The sequence below is a fragment of the Ostrea edulis genome, chromosome 3 (assembly GCF_947568905.1).
Source record: "Ostrea edulis chromosome 3, xbOstEdul1.1, whole genome shotgun sequence".
Lineage (NCBI taxonomy): Eukaryota > Metazoa > Mollusca > Bivalvia > Ostreida > Ostreidae > Ostrea > Ostrea edulis.
The window spans coordinates 13,744,904-13,767,501 of record NC_079166.1 but is presented as its reverse complement, the minus strand read 5'-3'; the positions used below and the strand labels follow the sequence as shown (position 1 = coordinate 13,767,501).

General features: G+C 34.9%; 1 protein-coding gene across 1 annotated transcript; it reads left to right on the top strand.

The window, feature by feature from the left end:
* The first annotated feature begins 2 nt into the window (after positions 1-2).
* On the top strand, positions 3-20,851 carry LOC125674218 (24-hydroxycholesterol 7-alpha-hydroxylase-like). The gene is made up of 13 exons (XM_048911318.2): positions 3-209; positions 1,320-1,455; positions 4,018-4,167; positions 4,561-4,658; positions 7,894-7,976; positions 9,293-9,380; positions 12,723-12,818; positions 12,902-12,995; positions 17,676-17,806; positions 18,050-18,145; positions 18,263-18,351; positions 18,512-18,602; positions 18,905-20,851. Exons 1-13 carry the CDS (start codon positions 3-5, stop codon positions 18,977-18,979), a joined length of 1,434 nt encoding a protein of 477 aa, XP_048767275.2. The 3' UTR covers positions 18,980-20,851.
* The last annotated feature ends 1,747 nt before the right edge of the window (positions 20,852-22,598 follow it).

Sequence of the window (22,598 nt, the reverse complement as noted above, 5' to 3'; positions counted from 1 at the left end):
ACATGGAAGCGCTTTCACTTTCGCTTGAACCTGCCGTTTTTCTGTCTGCATTATTTGTCATTCTGTCAGTCACTTACTATATTTTACAAAGGAAGAGAGGGCAAAATAACAAATATCCGCCATCATATAAAGGCTGGATCCCGTGGATAGGATGTGCTTTTGAGTTCGGGGTGGCTCCACTTGGTTTTATAGATAAGAAGAGGAGGGAGGTTTGTTGATATTATGACTTGTCCAATGTATAGTCCGAAAAAACAAAAACACACCACTATTAGAAAAACAATAAGTTCCAGTAATGTCTCTCAATATCTAATATTCCAGTTGGCTATTTAAAGAATCTTTGAACTGGTTTACAACATCTGCATAAACAGTGCGTTTCAGGGGAGATAACTCGTATGTCACCCATTAGAGCTTAGTAACACAAAAACAACAATCTCATTCCTACTTAGATAAAAGACTATAAATAATTTGCACTCCAATTTGTATTATTTAAATGAAAGTTTAGGATGCCATTAAAGTATATGTTTAAATGCATTTATATCAGCCAGTCCTATCAAATTAGATTTAGTCTATTGCAAGATATAACAGGTTGGGAACATTTCCCCTGTAGCAAGATATTTTCGCAAAAACGCGATTATCCCTCGATAACGAGAGAAAATATATCCTGTACAACCGAGAAAAACACCTGTGGAGTACATCTTTACATGTTTCACGTGAAAAGAAGAGAAAGTGCTAAAATGTCTGATACTTCTGCAAATATATTAATCAAAACAAAAACACTCACGATGTGTATTGGGTTTCAGCCTCCTTCCCTCTTACACCGCAACTTTGATATGAAATTTCTTGACTGTGTTGTCAATTTTCTAGAGACAATTCATGTTATGCTGAATATGTGTCACACTTATTCAGCATTGCACAGAATTTGCCATTATTTAAAATTTTCAATAAAGACACCAAAACACCTGTTTATGGTATGTTTATTTCTCACTAAAGAGAGATAGGGGTAATCGTGTTATAGCGAGATCTCGCTACAGGGGAAATGTTCCCAACCTGTATAAGGACTCCAATTTGAGGTGATAATTTTGAACTTTGGGCACACAAGTATGGCCTAAAAACAGTGTCCTTATTTCTTGCCATAAATGTATCAAATCACTAGGAGCAATTAAAAAATTATGTCTGGCTAAAAATTCCACTGATCAGAACTATCCCCACTGAACCAATGTTTATTTTCTCCACATCAACTGATCATGATTATGTACAAAACATTCAGAAATGGATGAAATCTTATCCTGAAAACTGTTGTCATTTTAATATCTTCACAGCTGGGTCCTGTATTCACGTTCCATGTGGCGGGGGAGAGACTAACATTCCTGACGGAAGCTGAAGACTTCCACCATTTTTTCCAGTCACCGAATGTCGATTTCCAGAGAGCGGTGCAGGATCCAGTCCAGAATGTTGGTAGGCACTGGTGGTGGATCCAAGCTTTTAAGTGCTTTTATTTTTAAAAAAGACTGAATTTCATGGTTACTGCATTTTTAGCTCTTATGAACCGAAGGCTCAAAGAGCTATTCATATGGCCATATGTTTGGCGTGCGGTGTGCGTCAACTTTTTGGAAAAAGGGCTATATCTCAAGAACCCCTTGGCCAATTTTTGTCAAATTTGTCACGGGGTATCCTTGGCCCAAGGGCTTTCATTTGTACTAAAACTAGGGCTGTGACCCTTTAACAAGGGGATATAATTAGGAAAATGCAAACAAAAGTAGTGGTTGCTAAAAAATCTTTTTTTCAAGAACCACTTGGCAAATTATCACCACATTTATGCATAAGGATGAGGATAAGTTGTAGATAAAAAAAAAAAATGTGCAAGGCATCATCCTGGGGCAAAGGATGTGGTCTCAAGGTCACTTCAGAGTTGACCTTAAATTTTGTTTTGTTAAAACTTTGATATTTTGCTTAGTATAAGGACTAGGATCATCAAATTTTGTCAGTTGATGCATCTTAGGACCTAATATCATGTTGTCTCAAAAGTAGGTCATGGTGACCTATTTTTTTAATTTTGCAGGTAATTATTATTAAATGGATTTTGATGCCTATCTTGGACATTTTTGGGCCTATGATCATCAAAAGTTGTCAGTTGATGGATCATGGGACCTTAAAGTGCGTCATGTAAAAAGTATGTCACCATGACCTACTCTCTGAATTTTATGAATAATCATTTATGAATACATTTTAGGTTGTTATTTCAGATACCGAGAGGTTTAGAATCATCAAACCTTGTAAGTTGATGCATCTAGAGGCCTCGAAACATTTTTTTTTAAAGTAGGTCACAGTGACCTACTTTTTGAATTTTGCAGACATCCAAATTTCACATTTTCAATTTTAGATGCATATTTTGGACACTATGAAAGCTAGGATCATCAAACTTTGTCAGTTGATGCATCTTGAGTCTTCATAGTTTGTTGACCAAAAAGTAGGTCACCGTGTCCTACTTTTGGAAGTTGACGGCTATATTTCAATATTTCAGATACTATTTGACTTACAATTATCAAACTTTGTCAGTTGATGCATGTTGAGTCTTCAGAGTGTGTTGACTAAAAAGTATGTCACCGTGACATATTTTTGGATTTTGACGGCTATATTTGAATATTTCAGATACACAGCAGGGTTAAGGTGTCCCGAGTAAAGTTAAAATAATCATCATAAAATGTACCTCGGTGCACTTCATACTATATGACGTCACAATATAAAAGTACGTCACGACATACAGGTCTATAGTTGTATCGCGGGGAAAATGTCATAATATTTTCTCGCTATTTATTGCCGTTATCTAGTGTTCAAGCTGTATGTGTTTTAATCTGTTTGTCAGATGACCCCCCCCCCCCTAAATTTCTTCAATAATATATAAGTCTCATATATTTATATATAATATGTGAACGAAAGACTGTAAAGTAATCTTTACATCACTTTGTGACCTTGATATCGCCCCCGATGTGTATAGTCATTTAGAATAAAGAAAACCAACGCATGTACATATCGACTCGTTACAGGTGAAAGATGACGATATTTTATTTCGACCTAGGCATATTCAGAAAGGTAACTAGTTGCAGATTTAGGATTTTGATACGGAAAGTACAAGATTTTGCCTCGTTTAGATACGATTTGGATGTGAATGTGGAAAATGCCCAACATTTGAGTTGAGATTATGGAAATTGCTATATTTGAGAGGATATTGTACCGATCCGTATCACTCTTTAAATTTACCATATTAATGTCGACATATCAAGCCCAAGCTGCAAATGATTTGAGTGCATCTTTCACCTGGAACGAAGTGATAAACAACTAAAAGTCTAGCGGATAAAAATAGCTCTACGTCACTTGTATGACGACGTAATAGGTAAGCAAAGGATTTCCCTACATGATACGATGTTTGTTAATGTATTGACAAACGATTTTTACTAAAAATATGCGACGCTTGAAAGAATTTTACTTTTATATGAATATGCTGTTATTGCTTGTTATTTTACTCGGGACACCTTAACCCCGCTGTGTACTGTTTGACTTACAATCATCAAACTTTGTCAGTTGATGGGTCTTGAGTCTTCAGAGTGTGTCGATCAAAAAGTAGGTCACTGTGACCTACTTTTGGAATTTGACGGCTATATTTGAATACTATTTGACTTGTCAGTTGATGCATCTTGAGTATTCAGTGTGTTGACCAAACGACCTACTTTTGGACAGTAACATTTAAATTTTCAGGTACTATTTGACTTAACATCATCAAACTTTGTTAATTGATGAATCTTGGTTAGTGAGACTTTTTGCCTGTTCTACAATGTATCAGAGGAGTGATTCTAGGCCCATGGGCCTCTTGTTATAAATAAAATGCTACTAACACATATACATTTGTATTTATGTGTGGAATCAATACATCTTTGAAGGAGTTGCAGGGACTACTTAAAAGTACTTGACTTTGAATGTTGTAATTAAATTTTAGTAATACTAGTATTTGAATTTTTTTAGCTTCTGTTAGTGAAGAGTCTTTCATGCAGAACCACACAAAAATCCATGACATGTTAAAGGGACGACTAGCCTCTTCACGGCTGAATGAAGTTACTCCCCATCTTCTTCAACAGTTTAAGGAGAGAATACACACTGTGTTTGGCTCAGAAGGTATATATATATATATATATTCATAATCAATTCAAATTATCGTATAAGCAGAATTTTAGCAAGCATCTAAATTTGGCATCATTAGCGAGGGTGTTGAGATCGCTAAAATTAAATATCGCTAACAATTTATTCCACATCATAGTCAATACATGTAGTTATCTTTCTTGGAATTATAAAGTCGCTAAAATTAGCTCTCACTAGAAATATGTAAGTTAAACCAATTCTGGGTGGAAAATCACTAAATTTGTTGCTCAATCGCTAAAAATTCCACTTCTACGGGATCTTTCAGATTTGGTTGAATTTCATCATGAATGTTACTTTTATTAACTTGATGTTATATTCGGGAATACTTTTGTATGTAATACTACTTTTGAATATCATTTCAATTTTCAGGAGAAGGTGAACTATTCAACTTGGTCAGAAAAACTATGTATGCTGGCGTCATAAACAACTTGTTTGGTGACAGCATACTTCCAACCGATGATGCAGAGGTAAGTTCTAATTATATCCTGCTATAACTGAAAAAATCATTATACACTTCACAATGTGGGATGGGGATGGGTGGGTACTGAAATCACTATGTCTGTTTGTCAGTGCATCAGCAGTACAGCGTTTAAAACCTATCTGTAGGTTTTATCCCTTGTGGAGTGTGAACAAATCTTGTTAAGGTAGCTCACTATACCAAGGCTTACTGTATATACTCACCTATAAGTCAGATTTTTGGGAGATAAAAATTGGTCTAAAACGCTATATCAGACGGTGATTCCTAAGAAGATAGAGCATTTTTCTGGACAGCGTAATGTAGCATTTTTAAACAACTTTGTACTCCAACGATTATCATGATTAACGTTGACTGGACATATTATATTATTCATGTATTCTAAGATTTTATGCATAAAGTACAAGTATTTACATATTTAAATGATTTTATTTATCTTAAGTGTATATCATTGAAATTGATTTGTTGAGAAAATGACTAAATATCAGCGCATGTCACAAAATATTATTTGAAACGGGGGGAGGGGGGGGGGGGGGGCAGAGGTGAAAATGTTAAAAATTGTCAACTGATTCTTGAAAAAAAGTTATACCAACTTATAAGTGTGTCAATGGCAAATCCCTCCAAAATAGCCTACAAAATATACAACCGACTTATAGGCAAACTGACCTATAGGGGAGTATATACGGTATACTCTTTATGACACTACATCACAAGATGGTGATTTAAATGTTTTGTGAATTTTTTTGTATCAATCGATTTGTTTGTATATCATCGTAGCTCAGTGGTTAAAGCATCAGGCTGGTGAACCGCAGATCCTGAGTTCAAATCCACAAGAGTCTATTATTCTATTGTTTATGTATACTGAAATAAAGTTTTGAAAATCATGTTTTTTTCATCCAGAATTGCATATTTTCTGCCTTTTTGACAAATGTACTTATTACGGGTTGTCCGTCTGTCTGTCTGTCTGTCTGTCCATCCGTCCGTTTGTAGACGCAATGGTGTCCGGGCTCTAAAGCATTATTCTTTCCACCTACCGTCACCATATCATATATATAGACTACCCATGAGATGAAGATGTTCCCTATCGATTTTGGGGTCAAAAGGTCAAAGGTCAAGTGCACTGGACATCGAAGTAGCAATATGGTTTCCGGACTCTAAAGCGTTATCCTTTCCACCTACACTGTACAGTCACCATATCATACATATGGACTACCCATGGGATGAAGATGTTTCCTATCGATTTTGGGGTCAAAAGGTCAAAGGTCAAGTGCACTGGACATTGAAGTAGCAATATGGTTTTCGGGCTCTAAAGCGTTATCCTTTCCACCTACAGTCACCATATCATACATATGGACTACCCATGGGATGAAGATGTTTCCTATCGATTTTGGGGTCAAAAGGTCAAAGGTCACGTGCACTGGACATCGAAGTAGCAATATGGTTTCCATTTAAATTCTTTAATGGCTTTTTACATCACATGGAGATGCTGTGTTCCTAGATACCTTTTGGATCATAATACTGAAGTTTATTCTGAAGTTTGCGAAAATAAGAAGTTGACACTGAAGTTTACAGGAAAATTTCAATCATTTCATCTCCTATCCATTTCTCCCTACAAACGAGAATACCTAAGGTTTGTCATGCCATTTGTTTTTTACACTCAGAAAAGAGGTAGTTTATACCTATTACCAACACCCTTTGGGAGATTGGGGTAAGCGGGGGGTATTCTTAGTGAGCATTGCTCACAGTACCTCTTGTTCATCCTATACTTGGTAATGATTATGCAGATTATGCACTGCGTGATACGGGTGACATCACAATAGCCAATATCAACGACCGGTCCAAAAATCCATATCACATATCAGACCAGCGTGCAAAAATGCATATCAAGCCGGAAATTACGTATTCGCTCGTAACAATAAACATATCAAATGTTTTTACCATGGTAAATTAATGTATCAATGTTTTTACTGTAGAAAATCATCGTGTGAGAGTTTTTACCATAGTTAAGTAGGATTGATATATCAAAGTTTTACATGTACTATTGTTAGTCATTGTATCAGAGATTTACCATCGTAGTAATTCAATGTACCAAGGGTTTTACCAGAGTAAATCACTGATAAAGGTTTTTAACACAGAAAATGTATCACAGTTTCCTTGATCTGCCTTTAAAATGCAAAAACATAACCCACATGTGATAACAAGAATATATCATTTTATAAAATCAGCTTTCGGACTCCGTATCTTTTTAAAACAAAAATACTAACCCGTTAGTATGAAATATTTAAGTATAAAAAGTGCAGTATAAGATAAATAGAATATTACATGCCAAAATCCATATTACATGTCTTATCAACCCTTGGGTCTTTGGCCCCTGGGCTGATATGAGGTCACTCGGGCTGATATGACATATAATATGGATTTTAGTATGTAATATTCTCTATATATCATCATATCTTTCATAATTAAATCATTTTGTGCTGATTTGAGAAACTTTTTGAAGATGTAGCGAGCCACCTTAATGTGACACATCTATGGATTCATTATCTAATCCAGGTACTGGAAGCTGCATCTGACCTACATTTTATGCTTCACCGGTCGTGGTTTTACCTGGTGTGCTGCTCATTTGTTTTTTTTAATGCTTTATTTTCAGACATTTACAATTTACAATAATATATACAAATATGATATTACACACAAAATCACACACGCATACATATTCCAATCAAAAGCTCATTCTTCATGATTATAATTGTAATATAAGTATTTGACAGCTTAGTGACTCATAATTTAAAAGTATCAAAAAAATACATATCAACAAATAGATTCTGAAATAATAACAACAAATGCAGCCTACGTAGCTCTGGTTTTTCGTCACTTGTTATACTTAATATAGTACTGTGTGCTGTCCATTTAAGTATTTTTACATGGAAACACATTTTCATTTGTTCTTAGAATACTTCAGCATTGGCAGGTGGCCATGTTTTCACAGTTTCCCCAGTTTCCTTATGCTTAGGAAAGGTCATTGTAACAGGAATTGAATCAGAGGGTATAGTTTAGGGATTGTAACAAAGTACCTGTATCATTTTCACAGTCTCCATGGATAAGACCTAGTCAGGATATTAATCCTATAAAATCTACTCCACAATAATAAGTTCAAATTGAAGTTCTGTACATAAATCTGCTACCCATGTCTGCTGTGTGAAATAATTATTATTGTTTTGTTTTAGGAGTTTGAGAAGCTGTGTAAGCATTTCATCGTATTTGATGAACAATTTGAGTATGGAGCAAGACTTCCTCCCATGTTCATCAGGTATTTCATAATCCTGTATTCTATACTGTAAACATGGAAATTTAAGTGTGTGGGTTACAGTATACTGTAAACATGGAAATTTACATGCGCGTGTTACAGTATGCTGTAAAAATGGAAATTTACATGTGTGGGTTACAGTATACTGTAAACATGGAAATTTACATGTTCAGGTTACAGTATACTGTAAAAATGGAAATTTACATGTGCAGGTTACAGTATACTGTAAACATGGAAATTTATGTGTACAGATTACAGTATGTACGTGCATGTACAGCAGCATGTTCATGAGTTTATTCATGTGACAATGTGCATATACAGGGGCGGATCCAAGAATTTTTGAAAGGGGGGGTTCTACCTTTAATTTTGGTTTTCAAATGAATATTACCCCCGCAAAATGCATTATTTTAAAGAACATTTTTCGGACGAAATGGGGGTGTGTGTGTTTCAACCCCCCATACACCCCTTCTGGATCCGCCACCAATATATTTACATGTTGTTCAAGATTCTACGTTCTCAGCATTCAAATACATTGAGGGGCCTCCGTTACAAAGAAATTAAAGGTTGTTACAAATATTGATAATTTTCACATATAAAATATTTTTCATTAATACAGCTGCAGGGCCTCCGTGGCTGAGTGGTTAGAGCATCACGCTCAAAATCACAGGGCCTCTCACCTCTGCTCAGCGCGGGTTCAAATCCTGCTCGCGCCAGTAAGTGAGAAAGTTTCCCAGTTTACTTTCGGAAGGTCGGTGGTCTCTTCCCAGGTACATTGTATCTGGGTTCTCTTTTCCACCAATAAAAACTGTGCGCCACCAGATAACTGAAAAATTGTTGAGTGTGGCGGAAAATAGGAAAACAATCAATCAAATGCATTGATCCTTTACAGACAATAATGCTATGATTATTATTGTGTATGAAAATTTTGTGAATCTCCACTTGGTTGCTAACAGACATGAAATAGACATGATACAGACATGATACGTTTCTTCCAAGGATTCATTTAAAAAAATAGTTTTGCAAATCTAATAGCTAGATTAACAAAATTGCCAGGAGTAGGTTTGTCACATTAAACCGTTATATATTGCTTACTTCGGAGGAAAACAAAATATGTCAACAAAACAGGCACACACTATAGATAAACCAGGACAATATTAGTATAGAAGTAAGCAGAATTCTCTACAAAATATTGTTAATGTAATCATCAGTACCCGGTACAATCTGCATACTACTTAGTTATTACAACGTATGAAGAAATGCATGTGTATGGATTTGATTTCTGGTGTGTCTATATGCACGTATACTGTGTATTTTATCAGGGACTGGTCAACAGCAAAGCAATATCTTCTATCAAAGTTCAAAGCAGTAGTGTCCAAGTTAGAGAATCAAGAAACAACAAAGAATCAGGTAGTACTCATCGAACACTCATCTAACACCAAAGTATCAGGTAGTTCTCATCTAACACCCATCTAACACGAAAGTATCAGGTAGTTCTCATCTAACACTCATCTAACCAAAGAACCAGGTAGTTCTCATCTAACACTCAAGAATCAAGTAGTACTCATCTAACACTAATTTAACACCAAAGTATCAGGTAGTACTCATTTAACACTCATCTAACACCAAAGTATCAGGTAGTACTCATCTAACACAAAAGTATCAGGTAGTTCTCATCTAACACTCATATAACACCAAAGTATCAGGTAGTTCTCATCTAACACTCATCTAGCACCAGAGTATCAGATAGTTCTCATCTAACACTCATCTAACCAAAGTATCAGGTAGTACTCATCTAACACCAAAGAATCAGTTAGTACTCATCTAACCAAAGAATCGGTTAGTTCTCATCTAACACTGATCTAACACCCATCTAACACCAAAATATCAGGTAGCACTCATCTAACACTCATCTAACACAAAAGTATCAGGTAGTACTCATCTAACACCAAAGTATCAGGTAGTTCTCATCTAACACTCATCTAACACCAAAGTATCAGGTAGTACTCAACTAACACTCATCTAACACCAAAGTATCAGGTAGTACTCATCTAACACTCATCTAACCAAATTGTATCAGGTAGTACTCATCGAACACTCATCTAACACCAAAGAATCAGTTAGTACTCATCTAACACTCATCTAACCAAAGAATCAGGTAGTACTCATCGAACACTCATTTAACACCAAAGTATCAGGTAGTACTCATCTAACACTTATCTAACCAAAGTATCAGTAGTACTCATCTAACACCCATCTAACACCAAAGAATCAGTTAGTACTCATCTAACCAAAGTGTATCAGGTAATACTCATCTAACACTCAAGAATCAAGTAGTACTCATCTAACACTCATTTAACACTAAAGTATCAGGTAGTTCTCATCGAACACTCATCTAACACCAAAGTATCAGGTAGTTCTCATCTAACTCTCATCTAACACCAAAAGTATCAGGTAGTACTCATCTAACCAAAGTGTATCAGGTAGTACTCATCTAACCCTCATCTAACACCAAAGAATCAGTTAGTACTCATCTAACCAAAGAATCAGGTAGTACTCATTTAACACTCATCTAACACCAAAGTATCAGGTAGTTCTCATCTAACACTTATCTAATCAAAGTATCAGGTAGTACTCATCTAACACTCATTTAACCAAAGTATCAGGTTGTTCTCATCTAACACTCATCTAATCAAAGTATCAGGTAGTACTCATCTAACACTCTTTTAACCAAAGTATCAGATAGTTCTCATCTAACACTCATTTTACCAAAGTATCAGGTAGTACTCATCTAACACCAAAGAATAAGGTAGTACTCATCTAACACTCATCTAACACCAAAGTATCAGGTAGTACTCATCTAACCAAAGTGCATCAGGTAGTACTCATCTAACAACAAAGAATCAGTTAGTACTCATCTAACACTCATCTAACCAAAGAATCAGGTAGTACTCATCGAACACTCATTTAACACCAAAGTATCAGGTAGTTCTCATCTAACACTCATCTAATCAAAGTATCAAGTAGTAATCATCTAACACTCATTTAACCAAAGTATCAGATAGTACTCATTTAACACTCATCTTGCCAAAGTATCAGGTAGTACTCATCTAACACTCATCTAACACCAAAGAATCGTTTAGTACTCATCTAACACTCATCTAACCAAAATGTATCAGGTAGTACTCATCGAACACCAAAGAATCAGGTAGTACTCATCTAACACTCATCTAACACCAAAGAATCAGTTAGTACTCATCTAACACTCATCTAACCAAAGTGTATCAGGTAGTACTCATCGAACACCAAAGAATCAGGTAGTACTCATCTAACACTCATCTAACACCAAAGTACATATGTATCAGGTAGTACTCATCTAACACTCAGACACTGTTTACTGATCAGATACCCGTAGGTGCTGACATGTATTGTAGTAGTGATTGAAATGCACTACAACAGCATTTACACAGAGAAATTTGGACTAATACTATTACATGTACATAAAAATTATTATGTAAAACTGATAAATTCTAAAACTTTGCATTCTCACAAAGTGTTGTTCCTCAGGATATGCACTATTCCATAATCACAAGTAACAAATAAACATTGAATTATCTAACTGTAGAATTGTTGTGACGCGGAGAAACTTCTCACTTCTCACATGTAACAAATAAACATTGAATTATCTAACTGTAGAATTGTTGTGATGCGGAGAAAGTTCTCACCTCTCACATGTAACAAATAAACATCTAACAGTACATTTGTAGTGATCTCACTTCAGAGATATCTTTTCTATCCAACCTTCTTTCACTGGGTTGATTTAATTACGATGTCTCGACTGATTTTTATAGAAGACTCCTGAGTCATGATGTGTAGTTATATTTAGGTTGGAGAATTTATTGTAAATATTACCCCTGAAATAAAAAAAAAATGGAGGGGATATAAATTTCAGTCTGTCTGTCTCTTTGTTTGCAACTTTAAGCATGTTAACCTTCAAGGCCATAATCTTTAAATTACGCTTGATGGAGATTCCATACTTCATAAACTGATTTGTCAAGGTCAGTGATATATAACTTCTCAAGGTCAAGCTTATTCATGAAGGTCAGGGCTATGTAAAGTTCTGCTTTATTTCAAGATTCAAGATTCTATATTCAAGATTATTCGTGAAGTTTAAGGTCAAATTGTCACAATTAAACTTAACTGTTTTTTGTAAAGTTCTGCTTAATGTCAAGATTGTTTATGAAGTTTAAGGTGAAATTATCACATGTGAATGTAGCCATGTTGAGGATGGATATTTCTTTATACTCACACATTGTGTTGTCACGGTTAACTCTGACATTGGAATCCTTTGGAATGGAGAAAGATGTTTGTATCAGGATGCGGTTTCTGAGCTGTTGTTTCACATACTTGTAAGCATGAGGACTCTTCAGAATAAAGTGAGGAAGTTATCTTACCCGAGAGTGTGAAATCACACGACAGCAGTAAATCACCTGTCTGTAATGCTCGTACCTGTGATTTACAAGTGTAGGTCCAGAGGGGAACTAGGGATCCTAACACACATACCCCTATAGAATGGTCAAAAAAAACCATTTATGATGTTTCAGTCATAAATAACTAATTTTTGGACACCCCCATCCCCACCCTTATAAAATATTGCTGGGAGTTGACACCCTCCTTACAAAATATTTCAGGATCTGTGCATAATTTATATACTGGGCACATTTTGTAAGACTCAGAATGTTGTTTTTTCAGACAGTTCTGCAGACACTGTTTAGTATAACAGACAGACCTCATGCTCCAAATTATGCTTTGCTGTTACTTTGGGCCTCCCTGGCCAATGCTGTTCCTGTGAGTTTTTATTTGAATGCTTTGTGAAGTATGATGACATGTGAATAAGCAGTTTTTGATTAATCTGCTTGTTTGTTTCTTAGCTGACGTTTTGGACACTGTGCCTAATTCTCAATAATAAGGCAGTTTTACAGAAGCTTCAATCACAGATCGAGAACACAATGGGAAATATTCCAGGTAATGTAGACTTCTACAGGTAACACAGACAGGTAACATAGGCAACTACAGGTAACACAGACTTCTACAGGTAACATAGACTTCTACAGGTAACATAGACTTCTACAGGTAACTCAGACTTCTACAGGTAACATAGACTTCTACAGGTAACACAGACTTCTACAGGTAACACAGACTTCTACAGGTAACTCAGACTTCTACAGGTAACACAGACTTCTACAGGTAAGGCCAAGTAAAATTAATTAGTAGATTCACAAAAAAAATGGGGCGGTTGGGAGGATTTTTATTTTTCGCCATGGTATTCTTGACCTCGAAAATGCCGTCTCTCATTGAGAAAAGGCTTTATAAATCATAATTACATGTGTATTTGGGTTTCTAAAAGGCAAAGTGAAACAAAGTACGTTTACGATACCGGACCGGACATAAAAATATCCGGAAATCGTAATTTTGAAAAATAAAAAAAATCGGGGTGGGGTGATTTTCCAGGGGCGGGTGGGAATGATAATCTACTAATTAATTTTACTTGGCCTAACACAGACTTCTACAGGTAACACAGACTTCTACAGGTGGTAACACAGACTTCTACAGGTAATACAGACTTCTACAGGTAACACAGACTTCTACAGGTGACTCAGACTTCTACAGGTAACACAGACTTCTACAGGTAACATAGACAGGTAACACAGACTTCTACAGGTAACTCAGACTTCTACAGGTAACTCAGACTTCTACAGGTAACACAGACTTCTACAGGTAACATAGACTTCTACAGGTAACACAGACTTCTACAGGTAACATAGACTTCTACAGGTGGTAACACAGACTTCTACAGGTAACACAGACTTCTACAGGTGGTAACACAGACTTCTACAGGTAACTCAGACTTCTACAGGTAACACAGACTTCTACAGGTAACTCAGACTTCTACAGGTAACACAGACTTCTACAGGTGGTAACACAGACTCTACAGGTAACTCAGACTTCTACAGGTAATACAGACTTCTACAGGTAACATAGACAGGTAACACAGACTTCTACAGGTAACTCAGACTTCTACAGGTAACTCAGACTTCTACAGGTAACATAGACTTCTACAGGTAACATTGACAGGTAACGCAGACTTCTACAGGTAACATAGACTTCTCCAGGTAACACAGACTTCTACAGGTAACATAGACTTCTACAGGTAACATAGACTTCTACAGGTAACATAACCTTCTACAGGTAACAAACTTCTACAGGTAACAGACTTCTACAGGTAACACAGACTTCTACAGGTAACATAACCTTCTACAGGTAACACAGACTTCTATAGGTAACACAGACTTCTACAGGTACAATGTATATCCTATATTAAACATATGAAGGAGTATGAGTAAGAAGAAATATGACATTATAGATAAGCTAAAAAAAGGGGGGGGGGAATCACTGTAACTGTACAAAACTTGTGTACAGGGTGCAACATACTGTGAACATTTATTGGTATCATGTGTCGGTACTGATGTACTGATTTACAGGTATGTTCTCTATTCTATGTCAATCTCCTGCAACAAATAACAATATCATACTCCACCATCTTGTGTACTGATATTCCAACACACTGATAACACACTGATCTTGTTGATATCTTATATCAGTCCGAGTTATCTCCAGTTACACTGAAATACTATCTGTCTTGTAAGAACAGATCTTGATGGCACGTTAGATTAAGTTGTAAGCACTGGGTCACCCTAAAGAGTTGTCTTTAACACATTCAGAAATGATATCGTATGATATAGCTGTAAAAAAAAAAAAAAAAACTTACAAACTTTTGAAATGACAGCCGAGATTAGGAAACCTTTCCCAGACCCGAGAAGTGGGTGTTTTGTGGAATGATTCAATGATTATTGAGATCAAAACAGAAAAAACAAATTCACGTATTCACATTAGTGCTGATTATTAATAGAGGGGAAAGATAATAAAAAATGTAAAGTAAGAGTGTTTGCCAAATAGATTTAAGCCTACAATGAATTAAATTTTGCTTTCTAAAATATATCTGTATATCTAAGATTTATATTGGAGTGATATTTAGCTCACCTGGACAGAATCAATGTGAGCTTATCTAACAGTATCATAGCCCATGTTCAGGTATTTTTTAGGCTCAATCTAGTTTCTGATTTATGATTTTATAGTGCCAGTAGTAAACTTGCTCAGAAATCACTCAAAGTATGTATTCTACCATTCCAGCATTAAATGATGGAAGTTGAACCACGTTACAGTGTAGAGAGGTCACCGGGGTAACTCAAGTTACCTACTGCTTTCTGATTTTGTCCATAGCCTTCCACTATGTGTCAACATCTGAATATTGTCAGCTTTTTCTCAGATACTACTTGACCAATTTTTGACAAATTTGATATTTACTATCTATGGGCTGATGGCAACAATTTATTTTTAATTTCATGTGAGCTATTTTCTAGCTCCTAGGAGCTGTGGGGCCGAGCCAAACGACGTTAAGATATATTCTTTTCTTCATGACATCAAACGGCCAAATTGGGTGTGTCAAATAAAGTTGTGACATTCATGGCTGCTGGTCAGGGGTTTATGCAAGGAGCAGGCTCTATGACTCATATAGTAAAATGCATGAAATCTTTTGGAAATTATTTTTACTCCTGAGCATCTAGTATGTAAATTGGGTGCACAGCTATAATGAGCTAAATGCAAGTCTCTAACAAGATTGTAAAATTCATGACCCCTGGATCAAGGATTCTTGTGCTTGGGTGGGATTTTATGCATCATATAACGCAAATGTATTGTCTTTAAAAATCTTGATGAACATAATTCAAATATATCTTTGAATTCCTTCCCTTGACCCCTGAATATCAAATAGTTAAACTGAGTGCATATAGTGATAATAAGCATGAATATGTCAAAACAGTTTTGAAATTGATGGCTTCCGGGTCAGAGCTTTTATATATGACTTGTTTTAGTATAATGCATGAAATCCTTTAGCAAAATATTTTTACTCCTGAACATTTAGTACATAAATAGTTATAATGACCGTGCAAGTCTCTAACAAGACTGTGAAATCCATTGCCCTTGGATCAAGGGTTCCCATAATTGGATGGGTTTCTTGCATCATATAATGAAAATTTGTCATCTTTAGAATTCTTCTTCACTCCTGGATATCAAGAAATCAGACTGGGTGCAGCATGAATGTGTATAAAAAAAAAAAATCAAAAAAAAATCATGGCCTCGGGGATCAAAAGTCTTGGTGTAAGAGTCAAGCTGTATGACTCATAAAAATGTAGTAAAATGAATGAAATTTTTGAAAATTATATTTTTTTTTTTACTTCTGAACATTTTGTATACATAAACTGGGTGCAATATAATAAGCTTGCAAGCTTATAACCAAACTGTGGAATTCATGGTCCATTGGTTGGGTGATATTAAAACAATGAAGTGTGGCTTTGTTGTCATTATTCAGGGCACGATGGATGCCAAACAATTTGTGAATATTACATGATGTGCATAAGAGCATCCTGTAAATTTTCATACAATGCTGGTGATCACCATCTTCCTCAATAAATGACAACAAAACCATGTTTCATTAGTTCAGATTTTAAAAATCACAATATTTCTGAACTTTGGCCATTTCATTTCAATTTCTCTTTGAAATATATTTCTTTGATATATCTTTTTTCTAATATTGACTGTTTCTTGACATTTTAGCCGTAGATTTAGAATATATCAACAAATAACGGTTTTAATTTTCATAAATATCTCTTGTTGGTCACATTCCCGAAATATCAACAGACCCTTTCTGGACCAGACTTCTATGAAAATTACATTGGGGAAGTTGAGTGTGACCTATATTTTCCAGATGAATGACCAGTGGTTGTGTGAATTCATATTTTATGGACTTGTTATAATTGGAAACAGTCTGGAAGTTGAAATATTTTAATTTTTCTCTGGTATAGTCTGTTTGCCGTTCACATCAGTGCCAGGCTCTGATAATTAAACAACAATTTCAATCCAGATACCATCTTAATTGATATAAAGATCTGTCAAACACTACAAGAAGATGTTTTCTTGGCAAGAACAAGTGTAATCAAATTTAGATAAACAAATTACTTGCTAGTAAACAGCCATTTCAGTATCTTAATCATAGTCACTTAAAAACATCAGGCAATAGATTGCTAAAGCATTAATCACATAATCACCGACATCTTTGGATGCATTCATTCATCTTGTACAATAATTCCAAGTCTTATATGAGAATTACATTGTGCTCTCTCTCTCTCTCTCTCTCTCTCTCTCTCTCTCTCTCTCTCTCTGTCAAATATTACTAATCTGTAAATTCTACTTTTGCAAGCATTATTTACAAGCATGGTGGGTATTGAATACAAGATGGTCTTTATTTTAAGTGTATACTATTCATAGGGAATTAGCCACTTCATTAGTACATTGGTAAAAATGTCATTATCTTAAACTGACATAAAACAATAAAACAGACGGGAGAAACACTTCTTACAATTGTGTTCATTCAGACGGGAGAAACACTTCTTACAATTGTGTTCATTCCTCTCATCTATGGGGGAAAAGTCATCTCGCTGTTACATGTACTGCATGTTTCATTTTGTTAAAACGTTTCTAATTACATTGTAACAATTATGAATTGTTAGTTAAAACACCAATTTTCAGAGGACCAGTGGGAATTCAGTGAGGAGTTTCTGAAGAAAATGCCCTATCTTAGGAGCTGTGTGTTGGAGGCCATTCGGTTACACCCGGTGGGGGTCATTACACGAAGAGTGATGACATCATTCACAGTCAGAGTATGAAAATTTCTCGTATTTCAAAGTTAAGAGATAGATTTTTTTTTCTATCATGAATTCATAATGGAAGTTGTTTCTTTCTTCTATTTTTTTTTTTTTTTTTACATTTAATTATATTTGTAGATAAGATTTTAAATTGAATGATGAATACATGATTAATAATACAACCAAATTGCATATGTAATTCTGATAATAATTTTTGTACCAATGTTTCTAGAATATTTTTAAATTTTATATTTTCAGAATTTTGTTATTCCTGAAGGAGATATGTTGATGGTGTCCCCATTCTGGAGCCACAAAAATCCCAAGTATTTCCCAGACCCACATGCATTCAATCCAGTGAGGTTTACTCTACGAATAACTTATAAAAATTACTTATCCACTATATTGACAAGATTATTTTGTAGCAATACTAGTATTAGAATTTCTACTAAAATTTATTTTTGTTTCATTAAGGACCGATGGAAGACATCTGACCTAGAGAAGAATATATTCCTGGATGGTTTTATTGCATTCGGTGGAGGACGCTACCAGTGCCCTGGGAGGTCTGTCCGTCCGTCTGTCAATCTATCCATCAATCCATCTATCCTCTTTGTCTATCTCACCATCTATGTAAAAAGCGCTGCACTAAGTTACACGTAAATTCAAGGTTTGAACAAGAAGCACCTGTTCACCAAGTGACCTATCAAACCTGATGTTTTGTAGGTGGTATGCTCAGATGGAGCTTCAGATGTTTGTTGCCCTATTCCTGCACAAGTACAAAGTCACGTTATTGTCGGATCATGAGCCTATGCCTGTAAGTAAAAGTTAAACATTCTGAAAGAGCTATTTCTTTTATAAAATTTATAAATTCAAATAACGTGTATGCATGTGTGTTTCTTTCAAAGCTGAATTCTTTATGATCAAAACATCATATATTTTCTTGACAAATTTGGCATCATTTCTTGTGATAGAACACCACAAAGTAATTATTTTTATTGGTGTCTGTCATTTTGTGTCTATATTCATTAAAAAAAAGCATTGCTTTATCAAATTTATGTGTTCTTTATTAATTCAAAGCAAGCAGTTAAGAGCATGTTCTTTGGGATTTTTTGTCAGAGCTTTAAACATGTGGTCGGGACGCAGCAACCATCCGAGCCATTCCTTGTTTCCTACAAAACAAGGACTCAGTAATGCAAGAAGGTTTGCTTGCATGAAGTAAAACTCAAAAACACACTGCAGCGATACATTCTATGCAAATTTTTATGATTTTGTTTTTCATATACATACATCATCAATGAATCATAAAATTGCAAATTGTCGTTATAAATTTCCATGTGGTACATGTATAAAACATAGCACTGTATTTATGTTGTCGTAATTTGAACTTGATATTATAATTAAAAAAATCATTTTCAAATATGCATTGAAACATACATGTATTGAGAACAATATTTTAAAAAGGTTGGTGTATGAGTGCTGAGTTTTAGCACAGTAATTGAATACTTCAGAGTGTGTACTATTTTTTCCCATATTTTTATAATTATTTGATAATAGAAATAATGTATATTTATTACATTGTCTAATATGTTTCATATGTACTCATAGGAAAATCTTATCACATGTTTCCGAAGTGCACAAAATTATATGTAAATTGTCTTCCTTAATGCCTATATATATACAGTAATTAATTCTAATTGTTAGTTCACAAAAATATAACGACAATTAGCCAATCTAATTAAAATTAGATGTTGGATCCGCTCGCATACTCGCTACACAAACATCTAACAACATCCCGTAGAGGGTCACGTCAGAGGTCAAATTCGATTGACCAATGAAATCACCGCTGGCAAAATCATTGAATGTTGAAGCCGATAAGTCTAGAGTGATACCAAATTTGACCTCTGACGTGACCCTCTATGGGATGTTTTTAGATGTTTGTGTAGCGAGTATGCAAGCGGATCCAACATCTAATTTCAATTAGATTGACAATTAGCCAAAATACAAATTTAAATCTTAATGCTTTAATGTATTTTTGACGACTACGGCATATCCTATTTTGGGTGAAAACAGCATGGGATCCTTAGAATCACGTTGTTGTAGTCATAATTTTCATCTGATTTAGAATTTTGAGAATTTGTCTTTCTTTGAGGATGAGATAGATATTCTTATAATCATAGATTTACTCCGTTTTACATACATCATAATGAATTTTATTTACCAGGCAGAAATTTGAAAATAGCAAATATTAGAATCTATTTTTATGATAAGAATGTTGAAAAGTGTGTTTTGATGGATTTTGTGAAAGAAATATATTCCTGTTTTGTTTAAAAACAAAAACAATCAAGGGGGGAAAAATAGGTCATTATTGTGATACAAACCCTCAAGAGTGATTCAGTAACGAGAAGCCATGCGAATCTATCATCTGACTGATGATTAATAGATTTCTGTATACATTTGTATCTGGCAAATATTACTCAATGAAACTTCTTTGAATTGAAGACACCCAGAGAGGAGATAAATTATTTTTGAAAAAATTAGTAATTCTTATCTCTCTGTAGTCTCAGTGTATTCATTGCTTTCTAGAAATAGCCGAGATTGAATTTTATGTAATTCTTGAAAAATAGCATGTCTATGTTTGTTTCATTGTATTCAATGTTACAGTAATGTTGTGTATAAAATTGTCCACATTGTTCATCTGTTTTGAGGTATTTCTTGACATACATGCAGCAGCCATGAATATTCTATATCTAGAGAAGCTCTGAAAGATGAATAACCTGGATAATTTACTTGTCATGTATGGACATTTCTTTGATTGATTAAGAGTCTGTGATATACCTGTACATTTGTTAGCTGTATTTTGTATAAAAAAAAAAAAAAAAAAAAAAAAAAAAATTAACCACTCATTTTCCATAACACTCTATTCTTAGAATGGAAGTGTTACTTGTAACTATGAGTTGATTTTCTCGTAATTATGAGGAAATATCTTATGCATATGAGATGATATTAGAGTGACATCAAATGTTTACATCAATATAATCAATAAACTGACAATTTGTTACCATATATTATGTGAATCTGCTTTATTCATTTCTTTATTTACCAACGAGGTGAAGCTTAGTGAAATTTTGCATGCATGATTGAAGATAACACACACTATCACCTAACCATATAAAATTTACACCTATAGTCCAGGTCAAATGCACCTATTTACTCATAGGCATGCACACATATGAAAATTTTACTCCTGGTGTGTAATGTAATTTTTAGAGGTGTTCACATGTACTAGCAGAGAGTGTGTAAATCAGTGATAAGTTGGCTATTTCCAAGCGTTATGGACGTTTTTTAAAGACAGAGAATGAGATGGCTATTTCCTTATTATGTATATGGATTAGGTGTTCAAATGATATTTGACCTTACTGACACAACAGAAGGTCACTACCTCTAATACAGGAAAAGTAACAGCTTTCCAAAAAGCTTCCCTGACTATGAACAAATTTCTCTTACTGTAAGAAATTCGTACTTAATGAGATGAGTGACGTTTATCAGTAGTCTGCAGTGGTGGAGGGGGGTGGCTTCCGAGAGTTAGACCCCCCACCCCCTTTTCGTCAGAAAATGTTGCTACGAAAAGGTAAAAATAATGCATTTTGAGGGTGGACACGCCCCCTCACCCCCTTTGAATACCAAAATTGTATCTGGTACTAATGCTGTACCACGTAGTATATGCATTTATGTCTTATCCAGTTTGTTCTTTTCTCTCACTATTTATGTGTCATGTACTTCTGTTTAGTTGTGAAAAGAACAAACTGTATAAGATATAAATGCATATACTACGTGATGCAGCATTAGTACTATATTACATGTAAGTGGAAAAAAACCCAGATACAAATGCTGGCAGACGTGTTTCATACAAATGGTTAGGCCGTTCTTTATACACTAATTTTGACTGCGGATTACTCCGTTTACCTGATTGAGATAATGGGCTAACTCACAGCGGGTGTGATCGGTCAACGGCGAATGCTTACTCCTCCCAAGCACCCGATCCCACCTCTGGTGTGTCAAGGGGTCCGTGTTTGCCCAGTTCTTAATTTTGTATTGCTTATAGGAGTTATGACATTGATCAGTGTTCATTATCTTCACTTTTCCTTATAGGAGTTATGAGATTGATCACTGTTCGTTATCTTTAACTTTTCATACACGGACAATACAAAACAGGCACCAGTTAAACTTGAAACTCAGACACAAACAATACAGCCTTACCTGAATCTGCATGTTGTACATTGTAAAAGAAAAACTGACATCAAAAATTTGTCGGAAGAATTCGAAAACTCCAAAAATCTGAAAGACTTTATTATATATGTTGAAGTCCTAACCACGAACATGTCCTAGCATTAGAAAGCCTAATTATTAATATCAGTCTGACAGTCTTAAAACGTTTAACAGTTATATACGATGCATTCTACGAACTTCAAGAGAGGGTAGTTTAGCTTTATGTAATGTTGCTTTTGAAATATTCGTAAATAAGAGATGTACATAAATTTACGTTCTCATATTTTATTTTTATTATTATTATTATTATTATTATTGGTATTGCGAAACCAAACAGCTGAACTGAAATATCAAACGATAAGGGACGGCTTAACAATTTTCCAAGAATCTAAGTCCCATGGCCACAACACATCTTTCTTGAAAATAATTTCACATTGAGACCTATGTATACTTACTAACTTTCTATGTTTCGTCAATTGATCCCATTTTTTGTCAGATCTAAACTTAGTAAACCTATATCTATTCATATTTCTAAACATCTTAT